A 17,355-nucleotide genomic window follows, 5' to 3' on the forward strand; every position below is an offset into this window, starting at 1 on the left:
TAAAGGTTGAATTAGCTATGCATATTCATCATCAGAGGATCAGTCCTATTGTTATTGCCCAGAGTTTCCACTTTTCGGTTGACATGCATGAGTTTTCTTCTAGCATCACCCTCGAACCATAACCTCACTTCAAACACATAATCTAATGGGAAGATTGCCAGGAAATAAACTGAGCTAAATCATGATCCTCAGAGGATGAACCTTTCGACAATCCATTGGCTTTCAATTGTAATCAGTTATCTCAAGTTTGAAAAAAAATTTGCTGTGGATATTCATCATCCCCAATTTCCACTTCAAGGACAGATTCAGATACAATTCAATAACCACTTCCGTAAGCCTCAGAGGATAAATGTTGATTTAGTCTTGTTACTGTAGTAAGTAGGGCTGTAACTACATAACAAAGTGCTTAATTTTACAAAATGAAATAAAAAGTGTAGTTTTACTTCTCTATGGTTAACTCCAACATTAACCAACAGTCTCAACCAGTTTTATAATAATCAGTCTCAACACATCGTAATAATTCAACAGCTTTAACACATCCTTTTCTTTTGTCTTTCTCCCCCTCTTGTGTCCCACTTTCCCCACTGATCTGTCTGATGTTGTCTCTCAGTTAGAGGAGACAGACTATCTTTCTTCTTCTTTTTTTTAAAGTTATTTTTTCAGGCTTTTGCCGTTATTACAGTCATAGTGAGAGAAAGACGGGGGAAATTGGGGAGCGAGAGAGAGAGAGAAGATAACATGCAGCAAAGGGCCACAGGCTGGACTCAAACTCGTGGCGCCACGGCAAGGACTAAGCCCAGACAGCATGTGCTCCACCAGGTGAGCCACCGGGGCCCGAGATGTTTCTTATTTGTAGTGTCTCACACAGAGCACAGCCTCTGTCTGGATCCACAATAGTTTAGTTTTTATTTATTTCAACTCTAGAATGTAACAGACTTTTATTAGAGGCAAGTCTTTATGTCTAACTCCTTCTGTTTGATATGTATAGTTGGTCATAGTCGTTAGTACGAAGCCTCGTTACCGATGACTTCTCTCTCTCCCTCCCTCTCTCCGCTCTTTGTGTCATCTGCCTCCTTTAGTAATAATGATACATGTAATGAAAGTAGTGTATTTGCTGTAATGCTCCTCCAAGCAGCTGGGAAACCAGAGCGGCTCGGTCGACTGCTGCTGAGCAGTGGTGGAAATATCATCAGTCAGTCAGAATGTCAGCAACATTCAAGATTATAGGTCTGGCCCCGCTGTTGCAGTCCAGCCAATAACTCTCAATAATTTAGAGGTAATATGTCCAGGTCTGGATAAGATGGCGGATGCGGACTGCAGTCCGCCGATTAGTGACCTCTGGTTTAAACAATTGCTGACACATGGCTTTGCTGTGCGATATAGCATCACTGCTAATTTTGATTGAAGCTTTATACTCCTGATATTAAATTATACAATACTTTATTAACCACCTTAATTATAAAAAGAGGGAGATTTAAAATAGAAAAAAAGAAGGGTTGAAGCAATCATGGCTAGCTGCAAGGATGACGCCAACAAGAGAATAACAATATACAAGGGAAGAGCTGATAGGAAAGAGTGTGATGGGAGTGAAAGGTTATTTCTAATGTTGGTAACGTGGCCTTGGTGTGTGATTGCCTGAGCAGATGAACACTCTCTTCCCTCCACTCACCTGAGAGCGCGATACGTACAGTAACAAGCTCACCATGGAAATCAGTGTGGAATAAATTTTACTGAACACAGATGCAGACACACACACAGACACGACTAGGCCGAGTGGACGGCCAGGCGGTGAGCGTGTGTGTGTGTGTGTGCACGTGTGTGTGTTTTACTTGACATGAACCCAAGCATTAAACAAATCCTTACGTTAACCTTGCCGCTATCAATCACCAGTGTTTGCCTACATCTTAATGTTGGTGTGTTTGTTTCTTACCGCTCGATGACTTCATTATCCTCTTCGCCCCCTCCAGGCCTCAGCGGAGACTGATCAGAACTAACATACACATACACACACACACACACACATACACAAGCTCTTTCACACAGCTGATGAATTATGTAATACATGTGCTGTGAGGACAGAGAGAAGTCTCGGCTCTGGGGTGATTTCTCCACATCTGCAGTAGTTGACCACAGTAAAGATATCAGCAGGATGTAAACATATTTACAGATAAGGTAGTGTGTGTGTATAAAGATTAGGAGCCAGTGCATTAAACAAAATCTTAACCACACAGTACACTCTTCATGCCAGGGTCGATGCTAGGAGTAATTAACTCTTAGGGAGCAACAGAAAGCAGCTAAGTTATAAACCAGTCTTCCAGTGACTCGGTCAGTCTGTTGTGCAGTTTTCTCTAAGCTCACAGAGTGAGAGGTCTGTCTCAGAGATCCCATCTTCCTCAGAATAGACGTTCTCTCAGCCACTGCATGGTGTCGGCTGTTCGATCGAGCACGCTTCAGCTGCAAGTCGAACTGCTTTGACAAATCAGCAGTGAGTGTCGGAGGTTAACATTTTAAATGGAAGCATCACATCAGGACTCAAAACTTTGAGCAAAAAAAGAACCAAAAAAAAATCCTTTTCAAGGCTGGAATGTTGCACCTTTATTCCATCTCGCCGTTCTGTATAAAATATATGAAAACGGAGTTGGGGGGGGGGAGAAATCCGTGTAAAAGAGAGAGTCGCATGGCGGGATACACACAGACGCTGTCGTGTAAATGTCTGTGAGCGATGGCAGCATTATGCCGGCTTTGTTTGATTCAGTGTATAATGAGGGGTCTTCTTTATGGCAGTAGATCAGGATCTCTGTTAAATTCGCTACAGCAGCTTGAAAATTAGGTCTGGGGGTAACATGAGAAAATACTGTTGAAAATGTCATCAGTCACCTTCACAGGTGTGTTATGTGCATAACTTTGTCAGAACGAGCTGTTTGTTCATATGAGCGGCAACTTTCAGGGGTGAAAGATGAAGCCAACACAGAAGTCCCAAAAATAGCAGTTCCTCTAATACCAATAGAGTCTGGCTCCGACAGTGAGTCAATCCCCATAGACTCCCATGTTAAAATGTCCAACTTTACAGCAGAAATAAACATGTTTACAGCCTGGCACAAAAACTGTTTTGGTCTCTAGAGCTAATTTCCTCCTTCATGACAACTGTTATATGTATATAACTCACCTGTTGACATTTTATTAAGGCTTAAAGTTATGTGTAATTGAGCGTATGAAGCCTCAGCTCCACACATGCTCCACCTCTTTGCCTATTTTTGCATTAGGTTAGGTGGAGGTTAGGTGGAGTCAGGTACTGCCAAGATGGCGATGGTAGAGCAGCTCACTCTGAGCTTCAAAACCACTCTTCAGAAACCTGTGGGTGATATCACGAAGGCAACATCCATCTTTATTTACAGTTTATTGTGAAAACACATAGAGGATGACTTTGAGATCAAAACTGTATTGAGATCCTGATTATTTTTGCTTCATTAATGATCTGAACAATAATAATTTCTATACTCTGCTGTCCTTTGATATCAGTAGAGTGCAGCAATATTTGATAATTAATTGTCAAATCAGCATCACAGAGTTTAATTACACTTGATTTTTTTAATAGGAACTGTCAAATCTTAGAAATTTGAAAACAGTAGAACGTTGTGTAAATAGGTTTTTGGGATATTGTGTGCACACATAGTAATTAGCCCGTCTGCTACCCCGGTGGTCACACCAGATAAAAAGATTAAATTAACTATCATTAATCTGTCCCTTTCAACTGGTTCTGTCCCTAACCAGTTTAAACATGCTATAGTTCAGCCTCTGCTGAAAAAAACTAATTCTGAACCCACCCTCCCTATGAATTATAGGCCTATATCCAAACTTACAGCAGTCTTATAAACCTTTAAGTCAAGTTTTCGAAACTATATTCAAAAGAAATAGCCAATCTTAAAGTTATTAATAACATTATGATGGCTGCAGATAACGGGAAATGCTCATTATCATTAAAGGTCAAAGGTCACAAAAGACGGTTTTGGCCTTGTGAAGGTGATATTTCAGTAACCCCTTGAAGAAACGTCTTCAAATTTGGCACAAATGTTCACTTGGACTCAATGATGAAGTGATTAGATTTTGGTGGGCAAAGGTCAAGGTCAGTGTGATCTCACAAAACACTTTTTAGCCATTTATGACAAAATTTCACACAAAAAGTTCATTTTTTCTATGACTCTGGATAAACAGGGATATAATCTGAAAATAGGAGTGGCGGAGGCAGACAACCTTGAAGCGGTAATTCTAGTTTTATCTGTGAAAGGTGTTGTATGAATACATTTTTACTTACTTACTTTACATGATTGCCATCTAAAGTTGTCCTGTGAGCTTTATTCTCCTCATTGTCAAATGGAATTTGGTTACATCACAAAATTCTTACATAGCCGAGGTCTAATCAGCCGTAACAGCTTGTGTGGGTACACACAGCCTTTAACAGGCCTGTCAATCACTGTGGGAGTGACAGCAGGTTACAATAGGCCTTTATCACAGCACACATATTGACTTGAAGCATAGGTGTTACAAATAACATTGACAATGGCTCCATTCTTTTCAAGTGTCTATTTACATCTGTGCTTTTCCTACTGTGACATGTAAAATTATCATCTGTTAAACATAAAGAATTATAGCGTCTCATGACAAAATAAAAGTAAAAAATAAGAATTACAAACAATCTAGGACTAGAAAAAAACACCTCACTTGAAAACTGCACATAGAAGAGCTAAGAAGACTGTGTGTGTGTGTGTGTGTGTGTGTGTGTGTGTGTGTGTGTGTGTGTGTGTGTGTGACTCAGTGCTCTTCAGTTATTTATTCACTGTAATCCATCGTCTGTGATAATTCTGTTAATGTTGTTGCTCTGGTAGATTTAATTAAAAATAGAGCATCATTCTTATAACTGTATCTGCTTCTTCATATCTGGATAACCATCAATTTACTGCAGGTTGCTTGCATATCAGTTCTCTAGATTTAGTCCCCAAAGTTCATTTTAAAACACTACAATTTGACTAAAAATAAACACATATCAACTCATGATTTGACCGAGACAAGTCAGCATGTCACAAGTTTTAACCCTTTCACTAACCCATGCTGTTGGATATTTAGTTTGTGTAGTGCTTCAGCTAAAAGGAGGGACATTACTCCCCAGAGAAAGAGCTCAGCTTCCACTGTAAGCCTGCATATGACTTCAATTGCAAAAATCATAATTAGAGTAAGTGATTACGTTTTAATGAGAAATTGTTAAGCTCAAGTCTACAGAGGCTAATACTGTCAGCTGCACAGTGACTATTATTTCCACTGCAGACGGCTTTTCCCTCTGCAGCACTCTGAACTTCTGTCCTCAAAGAGTGTAACCTGTCTGATTCCCTCATTAATGTCCATAAACACAGACATAGTACATACTTGTAAATACATTCTTGCATAAGTCTCAGACTTTCACTTTCACTGCTTTCATCTCATTTCATTAATACTCTAAAATGCAAAGTATATTCCCTAAATATTTTTGGCTGGAGCGCAACAGCGGAGCCAGCACTATAATCTGTAATGTCGCTGACTGACTGACTGATCATATTTCCACCACTGGTCAGCCAAGTGCCTCATCACTGAGTTGCAGTTTCTGGTGCAAACCAGTTCTATTAGGGAAGAGTTTACAGCTGTAGTGTTGCTAACTTAGCACATTGTTGCTTGATTTAAAGACTTTTTTCCGAACAGATTGGGTATAAACTGGTACATGACTGGACTGTGTAGGGATGCCGACGGCATCAGCATCAAACTTCATTCCTTTACTCACCAGCAGCTTTCTCCGTAGGTGGAACGCAATGACAATGTTAACTCTTGTTTCTATCATGTGTCTTCCTCTACTGAAGTCAGCATGCTAACCAGCTAGCTCCGGCCCCTCTCGTTACTTTCGGATAGCCTCCAGGCTGTCCTGAAGACAATTCGCCGCACAGAGGGCGTACTGTAACCTCTTGTATTATAAAGACAACCATGGCTGAAGCTCTTATCAAGCACACAATCACCACCACCGGCTCCCAGCAAGAAACCACGTTCAGAGGGAGAGAAAACTCACAAATAGCCCCTTTAATCAGGCCAAAACTTTGTTGGACTATGTCGAATAAAGAGAGTCACAAGATGAAGAAGTGTGGCCATAAGAACTAGATGGGATTGGACAACTCTCGCACTCACAATGAATGTAGGTTCTTGTTCAATTTTATTATTAAGACAAAACCTTTGAGGTTGATGATGAAACAAATAAAAATGAAGCCTTTCATAGGCTGAACATGCAAACCTGACTCCAGCTGGAAATGTTTTTCAATTTGATATCAGTACACATTTTTTCTTTGATGTACACACACACACACACGCACATAACACACACATTGCAGTGTATTATCAGTTTTTACCTTTGAAGGCATTTGTGGCCGGTAAGTCAGTTTCCTGCATACTGCTCCTTCCCGCACTCTGTCAGCTGCTGCCGATGCTGCGATGGATGCCAATAGACCAACTTTAACCAGTCCGAGCCGCGGCCACTGGGGGCAGGGAGGGTGGCCGAGAGGAAGGGGTGGCACCTGCCAGTCTCACTGCCATCTTTCCTCATCAACAGTCCATGTGTGGTGATAAACGGCTGCTGCCTGTCAAACTATGGAGCAGACAACTGTCTCTCCGCTCGCCAGCGACGACTCGTGTTAGTCACTCTTTCTCACCAAGTACACAGCTGTGTGGTTAACCAGCCTGAATGGTGTTTTACCTGTTGTTTGACAGTGTTGCTACTGCTGAATGCACAAGACTTTGGGTATGAGGAAGAGAAGCACAAAGGCAGGAGATGCAGGGTTTTTTTTGGGAGGGTGTGATATGCTCACTGGGGTTAAAACAGGAAAGATTCTAGTTTGGGAAGTTGCAGTGTGTTTGTGTTTGTGTGTGTGTGTGTGTGTGTGTGTGTGTGTGTGTGTGTGTGCGTGTATGTTTAATCTGAACTCTATCCTACCAGGAGCAGGCCTACAGCCATGACCGCTGCCCTGAAATCTCCTTAACCTGTCTGGCTGCTTGTGAGCATCTCAGCCTTTCTTCTGCCTTTAAACTAAGAAAACATCTATATGTTGGTCTCTCTGTCTCCTCCACAGTCAGGTTAGACTCTTCGCTCTGATCAACATGCTGTCTCCTCGGATTGTCCTTGCTCTTGTTCTGGCTTGCTCCTTGTGTTTTCTTTTGCTCCTGTCCTCTCTTTCTCCTCTTATGTCTTTTGTCCCGCTGCTGTAGTCTCAAGCTCAGCACGAGGTGGTGAGGCGCTCTCACGTCGGCACGACAGCTAGAGAAAAGAGAGGAAAACACAGACAGCGACAGAAACTCAGTGAATAAAATAATGAGATACCAAAAACAACAGATATATATTTATATAAATACACCCAAGCAAAACATGGGCTGGGCTAACTGCAGGCCTGCAATGACCAAAACAACACTCATCCACATCCACCCACACACACACATCCACAACCCCACACTCACTGCTACAGTGCGTTTCTTTTTGGATAGAGGCTGGCTGGCTGGCTGGCTGGCTGGCTGGCTGGCATGGCCCCTGTTAGTTCCTCTCAGCCACTAGGTTCTTACATGAAAGAGAAAAGTTTTTGTGAAAGCCAAGCACCGCCTGTGACCCTATTTCACAGAGCAGGGGAGAGATAGAGCCACATGTCAATGTGCCACTTTGAAGTCTGCCTGATAAACAGGGCTAGAGGAGGCTACGGCTGAGGAGACAACAAAACTTTATTTACATTTCAAAAGTGCCAAGTGCCGCATTCTGGGTCCGGGAAAGGAATAAAATCCAAAAAAAGAAGAGGGGGAGGAGGGGGAGGGGAGGGGATGGGATGAAGACCAGTTTTTGTAAAACAGTAACAATAACTGCTCGTTTTGTTGTTGCTGAGAACATACAAGTTAAAACTAGGGCGTAGGAGAGATAGATCACATGAAGGGATGAGTGCGAAGGGAGGAAGGTGTCTGTAAAAAAAAAAAAACAGAATAAACCCACAGCAAGAGCCATGAGAGGCGACACAAGAAGGAAAGAAAAAGTAGAAAGATATGAAAGAGAAGAATGAGTAAAAGAGACAGAAATCAATCATAAGATACAGAAACGCAGGTTTAACAAAGTTCAACAAGAGAAACGTCATGGGAAGAGAGACGGGATGGAAGGAGGGGAGGAATTTGTTGGTGAACAAAGCAGACAGACGGTAAACAAACACACGCCCTGTCTGAGGTTTGGAAAGGCTCAACAGATCTCAGTTAGCTCGTCTTATCTCTGCTCCGTTTGCCTGTTCTTATCGAGGCTTATCACGGTAAAGATACACACAGCAGCTTGTGCCCCAACAAATGGAAAAGTAAAGAGAGCAAGAGCCATGCTGCCGTGATGCAGAGGGATGTTCACTTCATTATGTGTCCTTCTCATGATTCATCATTTTGTCTGCTCGTGACTGAGCGATATTAATGACCAGAGTCTTTCAAAGTCCAAGGAGAAGAAAATGGATTGAAATTATTCTGGGGAAGTTGTACGTGAGTAACAGTTTCAAATCCTGGAATGAGCTGAAATTAGCCACTTTGGCTTTGTAGAGATTAGCCAGTCAAAATACTCCTTTGATTGAAAGGAAAGGAAAGGAAAGGAAGTGCAGGAGAGGAGAGGAACTAAAAGGAAGGGAAGAAGAGGAGTGGATGGTGCCATATTGGACCAATTACAGCATTAGAGGAGAATTATCACAGATTAAATGTGTGTTTGATATTGAGAGGAGCAGCCAACTTTTCATCAAAAAGGAAAAATTGCTGTAAGCTCCAACCTGGGATTGTTTTCTCTTCTAGTCAGGTCTGTCTGATGTGGGAAATGTTTGGAATAAAATGTACAGTTTATTCAATGAAGTCTGGAACATTCAGAGAGAACATAAACGACTGTAATGATATTAATTGGTAGTTGAAGATAGTATTTACTTTAATTTTTTCAAAGCAATTGTTGGTATACGTAATTGAGTAGACCCATTTAAGCAGTCATGGCTGTGTTTGATTACTTACATTGATAATTTGATAATTTATTTATTTTAAGATGTTACTGCACATTTTAGATTATTCAGATGGGTTTAGGGGACTTGTTAGTCTAGCACTGAAAAACCTTTAAATCATTTAAAACATTTAAAAACATTAAAAATCATAGGATGGAGACAGTTGGATAGTATAAGTATAGATAACAAATTATTTACACGTTTGGTTCCCATGTCGATCCATTTTTGCCAGTTTTATAGCTCTGGCTCAGACGGAAGGTTTCACCATTCTTAATCCTTGTTGTTGTTTTTGACCTGATTGAAATGCTGACAAAAATCACAGATGATGGGCACCAATTCATAAATCTAGAACCAAATTAAAGCCCCTTTTCCACTGGTCAAAAAACCTGCTAACACCCGCTAACATCGGGCTTTTGTCAGCAATGGAAAAGGGTTCAATCGGCATTCACACTCAGGTCAAATGACAGTAGACACAGGTATTTATCGGCTCTGGCTCAAATCAGCACTGATGTAAACACAACAGTCAGGTGAACACGCTAATTTTTTGCTGTTAAACCAGAAGCACAGTGCCTACACTGCACTCAGGCATGAAAGAGTGAGCTGCAGCCCCGAAATAAATTTTAAAAACACACAATCACTGATCGAAGCGTTTCACACTGAGACCCTGACACTTTTACAGGAGCACCAACCCGAGGATGAGACATGACAGATCTGTTTTACCAGTTTGCACAGCAGCTAGCAGCTCACTCTTCCTACCACTGCGTCTGTGTGTGTGCTCTGTAAGTGCATGTGATGACATCACTCGTTGCAGTTGTTGTGTGTCCTTAGTCCGAACAGAAAGGAAGACTGGACTGGCAGTTGAAAAGGGGTCAATCGCCTTTTAGTAGTGGGTTTACCTGCACTCAAAAAACCTGCTTATACCTGATCATTTTGGTGTAAAAAGGGTATAAGACAGAACAAACCACACTGAATCCCCTCACTATAGAGCATTTCCTTGGAGCATCTCATTTCGGTCGTGTCTATTTTTGACTCATTCATTCTGTCACTACCCAAAACTCATGACCAGAGGTGAGGGTTGAAACATAGATAAACTGCTGAATCAAAAACTTTGCCTTGCAGCTTCCTCTCCACCACAACAATCGCATTGCATGCTGAAGGTTAGAGTGTGGTGAAGCCAAAAGAACCACAACATCAGCAACAAGCAGAGAACCAATTCTGAGGTCCCCAAACCGGACACTCTCCTCCCACCAGCTGCGCCTTGAAATCCTGCCCATGAACAGGGACAACCCTGACAGAGACCAACACCAAATGGAAATACATTTAGGAAATGTGACTTCCTGCTGAGAATATGGACACAACTCTCAGAGGGACGTGGCCATAAACCTTCCCTAGGTTCACAAAGCAAATGTAAACTGGACAAACTTCCGCGACCACACATGCACTCCTGAATATGAGGATTGACAATCACAACATTGTTATATTTATCGTCAAACAATAGGAATCAAAAGTCTCTTTTTTGGCTGTTTCTGGGACACAGTTCATTTAATGTGATTCTGTTTAAAGGTCTGTGATGTGTACAGCACGTTTTGAGAGCTACAGACAGCAGTACATTTGTGTTATTGTCTGTCTGCCTTACAATTTAACTCTAATGATAAAGATAAGACTGCATGGTGACCTTGAGAGTCTGTATTTTAACAAAGGAATACACAAACCTAATGACAAGTATATTCTCAGTTAGTATTCCTCAACTGAGCACCGAAGCTTTACCAGCTCCAGCTCTGCTGTTATAGAGCAGCATGTGACCCCTGACCTCCATGGAGTGAGTAAAGGAGGGAAAGTTTCCATCACAGCATTGTTAGACTTGGACTATGGTTGTGTGTGTGGTATCTGTCTATCACTGTAACATATGGGTGCAGCTAGCAGCTCTAACAGCCAGCTCCAACTCCTCCGCTGGGTCACACTGGGACATGTGCTTATCAGTGAGACAGCAGTCAGACAGACAAACATGGGTTGGGGAACAGACTATTTAACCATGGGGGCTGGTCGCATCTGTTACACTGAAATTTAAGCATGCTAAGAATGTGATTGCGTAACAAACCAAGAACCGTGGCCACTGAGGTGATTCAGAATTCTACTGCAACAGACGTGGAGACAAAAAGTCACTTAAAATACAGCTTTCATGGACTGTTTATATTTGCTCTGACGCTTATCTAAGAGTATCAGCTACGGGAAATATGAAATGCCTCACTGCTGCAAAATATAACTATTTGGATGTCTCAGAGATTCTAAATGTCTAAAGGCGATATTTCATTCTGTTTGCTTGGATTCAAAGAATGAGTGTGGACACACAGTGTGTCCCTGTGTGTTTCCATTCACATGAAAATCAACACATACAAACTGTTGAATGAGCTCCACAGGCTGTGTCATCCAATTTGGATGCCCAAGAAACGTTTCGATCCTTCACAGTCCAAAAAGTAAAACTTTAACCAGATTGAGAATATACATCGTGACAGCTGGGACACTCCACACAAAAGGGCACAAAAACAAGGACATAACTTCCTCTCACGATGGGGTGACATCATAGACTGTAAATAAACATGGGCGTAGCCTCCATGGCGTCACATGCAGATTTCTGAAGAGACTCCGCCCCTAACTCCCGGCTAATCCAAAAATGGCCAAAGAGGAGGGGCGTGTGTGAAGCCCAGACTTCGGTCCATGCTTGTAGCTTTGTAGCAAGCATATGCTCCCCCACCTGTCACTCAAAGCAGTGACACCCTCAATGGTCATAAGTTTAAGCCTCAATAAAATTTAAACAGGTGAGTTATATAAAAATTCACTCCCCGTACAGTGATCATGAAGGAGGAAATTAGTACCAGGCTGTAAACATGTTTATTTTTGCATTTTAGTTGGGCATTTTAACATGGGAGTCTATGGGGATTGACTCACTTTTGGAGTCAGACTGTAGTGGTCATTAGAGGAACTGCAGGTTTTGGTACTTCAGTGCTGGCTTAATTTTTCAGCCTCGGAGGTTGCAACTCTTTTGTCCTGAATTCTGCCTCTCAGGTGGGTTGATAAAGGCTTTTGTTGCTGTATGCAACCTGCAGGCTCAAAAACTACTTTAAATAAAGCAGTAAATTAATGTATTTCTACATTTCTTTGTTCTACAACCAGTTTAATAATTTCATAATCATTAAACAAAAATTGATCCACTTCTAAAACCAAACATATGGCCTAGGATAGCATTATTCAATTCAATACAATATAATTTAATTCATTCACGGGGAAAACCAGCCACAGGTGGTATATAATAGCTTTTAGACTTGTTGCTGAAATGGTTCAGTATATCACATTACATGACTCAGAAATTTGTAATGTGTAGCGATTCAAATTAAGTAAAGATATCTTGGTTTTGTTGAAATACAAGGGCTAACAAGCTTCAAAAAGACTGATTATTCTGAGTTAGTTGACGATCTTCTAGTTTCCATGAGTAAAATTTGATCTTTGTCAAGACAAAGAGTCTATATAATAGTCTATTATCTATAATAGTCTCTATATTTGAAGAGCAACATTTGCTCATCAGAACCTTCTGATAATGTACAGTATGTGTGTGATGGTGGAAGATGAGAGGTTGTTTAATTAGATAATATCAGGTCACAAATGACAAATGGAAGATCCACTTGAGTCTGCTTCATCAGCCTGTACTCTCAGCTTAGCTTGTCACTAGGCAGCAGTTAAAAAAGGCTTTTTAAGGTCGAGCCCAGCAGCTACTGTCTCACACCTCAGTGAGGGCTCAGCCTACTGTTTGTCTGACAAGGACAGAAACCAAGGACAGTATTTTTATGTTACTGTATGTAGATGTAGTTTTGAAAACATGTTTATTCAGAGTCCAAAATTTTCTGTATACACTTTAAGGTGGAACTACTTTTTACCAAAGAAAGTCTTTATGAAATATTAGCTCTGGTACCTCCCATTTCTCTTTGGATTGGATAAAAGGTGTTCAGACATAGCAATTTACAGATCTGGTCTGGGCTCATGTAGCAGTCACCTGCACCTCCATATTGGAGATGCATGTGAACAATGAGTGTTGGGGGGTAGTGAACTATACACTGTACACTGTACAGTAGCATTCCTCACACTTTCCCATAAATAGTGGGGTAGTTTATGTTACTAGGTTATGTATGACCTGTGAACAAGTAGCCACTTTTGTGTAACACATGTACATTGTCAATTTCATCATTTTTTCAAAAAAATAGTTTGAACTACTTTTTCCATATTTGCAGGTTCTTTTATGAAGTGAGAAGATCCAGTGAAGAAGATCCAATGATTCCAGTAGATGGCAGCCTCCCAGTTTTATTCTCAGGAACTTGGATTTACGTTGCCACTGGAACAGCCGGATGAATTATCTGGCTTGTGGTAGGATCAGGCCAGTGTTACCTCCCGCCGGCCATTAGGCTCCGAACTGTAGCTGGGAGCAGTCGGGTTATTTAGCCTGGCTCGTTACTTCGCTGGTAACTAGCTTTGGGTCTGGACCACTTTGCTGAAGGATGATGAGACGTTGCAGTTGCGTGCCCTTGCCTGGCAGCGAAACACAACTTCTGGCCTTTCAACACTTTTATGCCGCTATCCTGAGTTAATCTAGACACTTTTTTACTGACTACCTGTAGAATGCAGTTTCTGTGTGCTGCAACAGCATACGGTGCCGGAGTGGGTTACACTGCTCTGCATCTCTGCTAATGTTAACTGGCTTAGGCTCAGTGGATAGCTAGCTATTAGACTGGTGGTTCTCACCTGGTGTGCCATGATGAAAGATCAAGTGTGCCATAGAATTTTAGGACATTTATTTTTTAAAATACCTATACATATATGTGTCATACATCCACATTTTCATGTCAATTTTGGTAACAGGAGTGGGAATGATTATTTAGCTGCACATCAAATCAGGTAATTCTCTCCCTCCTTCCTTGAAGTTGTGAAATTAATGAGACAACTACTTTAATAACAATTTTCCAGTTTCTCTAGTCCACTAATTCTGTCCTGATATGGCCACATAATGCATCTGCTAGTTTTTTTGTAAAGTCAAAGTTCAATTCTACCGTAAAGCAATGAAAGATTAGGACTGGTCTGTTTGCTCAGCCTATTTTGTGTCACTGGAGCAGTACACATTCTCTCTCTCTCTCTCTCTCTCTCTCTCTCTCTCTCTCTTCATTTATTTTGATGTATGCGACCCTCTCCTCTCACAGTTTGTAAATTCTGGATTATGATTATTACAGGTGGTGGTGATATGAACATGCCACTTGTTTAATCCAGATAAGAGATAAAACGACTAACAGTGTACACTAATTGTATTTCAGTTAATTTAGAGGAAGATAGAATCAGGGTTTGCATTTTTGTTTGCTGGTTTGCTGGTTAGAGCATTTGACTACTAAGCAGCCTCAACGTATGTAAATGAGATCAGAAGTAGGACCTATTTATTCGTCATTGTTAAAGTTAAACCACTTGGCTATTAAGGTTCTGCAAAATAGGAGACTGACCATCAACAGTTCTGTGTGTGCTTGCATCATTTTCATTTACCTCATTTACCCCATTTACCTTTAGCCAATTATTAGTGGAATATTAATGCATATAAAAAAATCCACATGCCGTGCGCACACATTAACAACACTCCTCTAGACATCCCAGTTAAAAATGTAACTGTTTGGTCTGGCTCTTTACATTCAGGAGTCCCCCCCTTGCGAGTTGGGGGGGTGTTTATCCATGACTCTGAGCTGTGTACAGCCACTGAGCCTCAGTTAGCTGCGGGGTTGTCTGTTAAAACTCAATGTCTTATTTTTTATTTGCACACATTAAACACAAAAGATGCGACATGTGAGTGTGGCAGATGTCAGATGACAGAGCTGACATACAGTAATGACTTCACTTTTGCTGCTAAGTGATTAGTAAAGTAGTGGAATTACTTTTTCAATGAGTAATGCATGGTGAGTAATTAATTACAGTTTTCAAATAACTTTCCCAAGACATCTTATAACATCACTGCTGCTTATCATCTTCTACCTTTCTGAGGTAATAAAACAGAAATGGCTGAAAAAATAAACTGTTTTCTCTTGTTGGTGGAATTATCTAATACATAATCCGCTGCAGGGAAAAAAAAATAACATCTGAAAGTGTGAAATGATGCACAAAATGACTGGCAAAGCAAAACCAAACAAAGGTAGGCCGAAGGCATCGTTTGTCATATCCTTGTCTTATCTGGCTTTGTGTCACGCTGACTGCCAGCCAAGTGTGACAAATCTGACAGGCTTAATCTGGCTATGCATCAACTCTAGTGTCGCGAGGCCGGACGCACAGACAGGATGAGGGACAGTGAAGCTGACGGACTGACCGACATGCACCACAGAGAGAATGGCAAAGAGACACAGAGGTAGTTTCAACTGCTGCAGTGATGGACACGGGCTACTTTAAATCTGACAGGTGGCTGCATTCATGCAGATGTTTAACTTTGAACAGTCAGAGCAAAAAGGAACAAAGAGAAGGATGCACACATCAAGAGCATGAGCAGGCAGATACACGAGGCAACTGGAAAATATGTGAATAAGTAAACCATTAAACAGAGGGTAAATAGAATCGTGAATGTGTGCCGGTGATATAAACAAACGTGGCTATAGGCTCTAATCTGACAGTCCACACTGACAGACTGTAAAGAGACAGTAAAGAGCCATCTGACAAAATCAGTGTAAACTTCCATAAAGAGACAGTTGATCAAAGGCCTCTCCTCCGGGGCTCTCCCGAGGATTTGTTAGAAATGTCTCCTATTGCGTTATCCAGGAACCGCACTGATTGTCCAACTGTCCTGAGCTTCACATCCAGACAAAAGATGGGAAAACACCTGACGAATTAGAAGAGAAATCAAAACGGGGGAAGATCTATAAGCATGAACACTGGGCTCATACAGATGATGCCTAAACATTAGATGTAAAGCAGGCTTTCAGTGATGAGCTGCAGAGGACATGGTTACCATCAGGGTTTGTTATACACTGCCATCAGCACAGGCCTGCTTCTGGCAATACAGTTAACTACCTCCACTGGACTGGTTGCCATAGCAACAATTGGAAGGACTTTATGAAAAAGTAATCTGTCTTATTAGCTTAAAAGGCAATGTAAGACTACAAAAAGAGAAGAATGACCTTCTGTGCTGCTGTGGATTGACCACATGAGGTGAATTTGCACCGGTCTGAAATCTTTGCCACTTACCTGAACATGAAGAGGGAAATACAAAATGATTTACTGACCAACAGTGAGTTTAAGAAAACTTAGACTCTCCACTATTCCCTGGAACCACGCTATTCAAAAAAATGCCGGGGTGCATTTCACGTCTGTGGATGTAAATCAGTGCTTCTCAACATTTCTTTGGCCAGCGGCCCTGATGTGAAGCATGGAGCTGCGTTACAGAAAGCTGTCAGACACTGAAGCCCAGCTGCATTGGTGTAACCTCGAAGCTTTCAATGCTGCAGACCACATTCTTTTGCAAGTAGCTACAAGTTTCAGTTTGTTTTCTCGTGAAACTTTAGTGTAAACTCAACAAAAGCCCGCCAAGAACATCTCAACCTTTCAAAAATATTTCTTTCATTGCCACTGACATTGTCCAGCATGACTTGTTCTTGGCTGACAGGAGAGGATGTTTAGTGTTTTAAAACGCATCTCTTCTGCTACATTTTCGTCTCCAATCCACACTACTCTTGAGTTTCGAACACCAAAAACTGAGACTTTAGGAAACGCTGCTGGATGCGTTTTAGTTTTAAAACTCCGGGGTTGCATTGACGTCCGGATGGGCAAAAACCTTTGGCAACGTTGACACCCACGCTCGCTCCCTGATTGGGTCTTATCAGCCTCGACTACCATTGGTGAATACAACACGGGTAATGAAATACAGGTGTGATAGTCTGGTTTCAGATCATTTCTGATACAGAGTTAAAACGCTCGTCTGGACGGATGAAAACGTAGAGGTGTGGATATTGTAGGAATTTCTGTCAGCTCCAGCCAGTCTGGCCATTCTCCTCTAACCTCCCATCAACAAGGCGTTTCCATCTAAACAACTGCTGCTCACTGGATGTATTTTTTGTTTTTCACACCAGTCTGAGTAAAAATCTCAGGAGATCATCAGTTCCAGAAACACTTGAACCAGCCTGTCTGACACCAACAATCACACCACAGTCAAAGTCACTGAGATCACATTTTATATCCATTCTGATGTTTGATGCACGAATATCTATCGGTGTTCCTAATAAAGTGCTCAGTGAGAGTCATTATGTGA

The 17,355-nt window shown here is 41.4% G+C and overlaps 1 protein-coding gene across 1 annotated transcript in view; it reads right to left on the bottom strand.

The window, feature by feature from the left end:
• Positions 1-17,355, bottom strand: part of ldlrad4b (low density lipoprotein receptor class A domain containing 4b) — a 230,340-nt gene that overhangs the window by 138,710 nt on the left and 74,275 nt on the right. Inside the window, exon 2 of the mRNA XM_023418626.2 lies at positions 6,420-7,321. Within this exon, the coding sequence (XP_023274394.1) occupies positions 6,420-6,459 (40 nt within the window). The 5' untranslated portion in view covers positions 6,460-7,321. The remainder of the gene's footprint in view (positions 1-6,419; positions 7,322-17,355) is intronic.

This window comes from Seriola lalandi, unplaced genomic scaffold (genome assembly GCF_002814215.2).
Source record: "Seriola lalandi dorsalis isolate HSWRI2012SDOR001 ecotype SW California unplaced genomic scaffold, Sedor1 jcf7180002054583, whole genome shotgun sequence".
Lineage (NCBI taxonomy): Eukaryota > Metazoa > Chordata > Actinopteri > Carangiformes > Carangidae > Seriola > Seriola lalandi.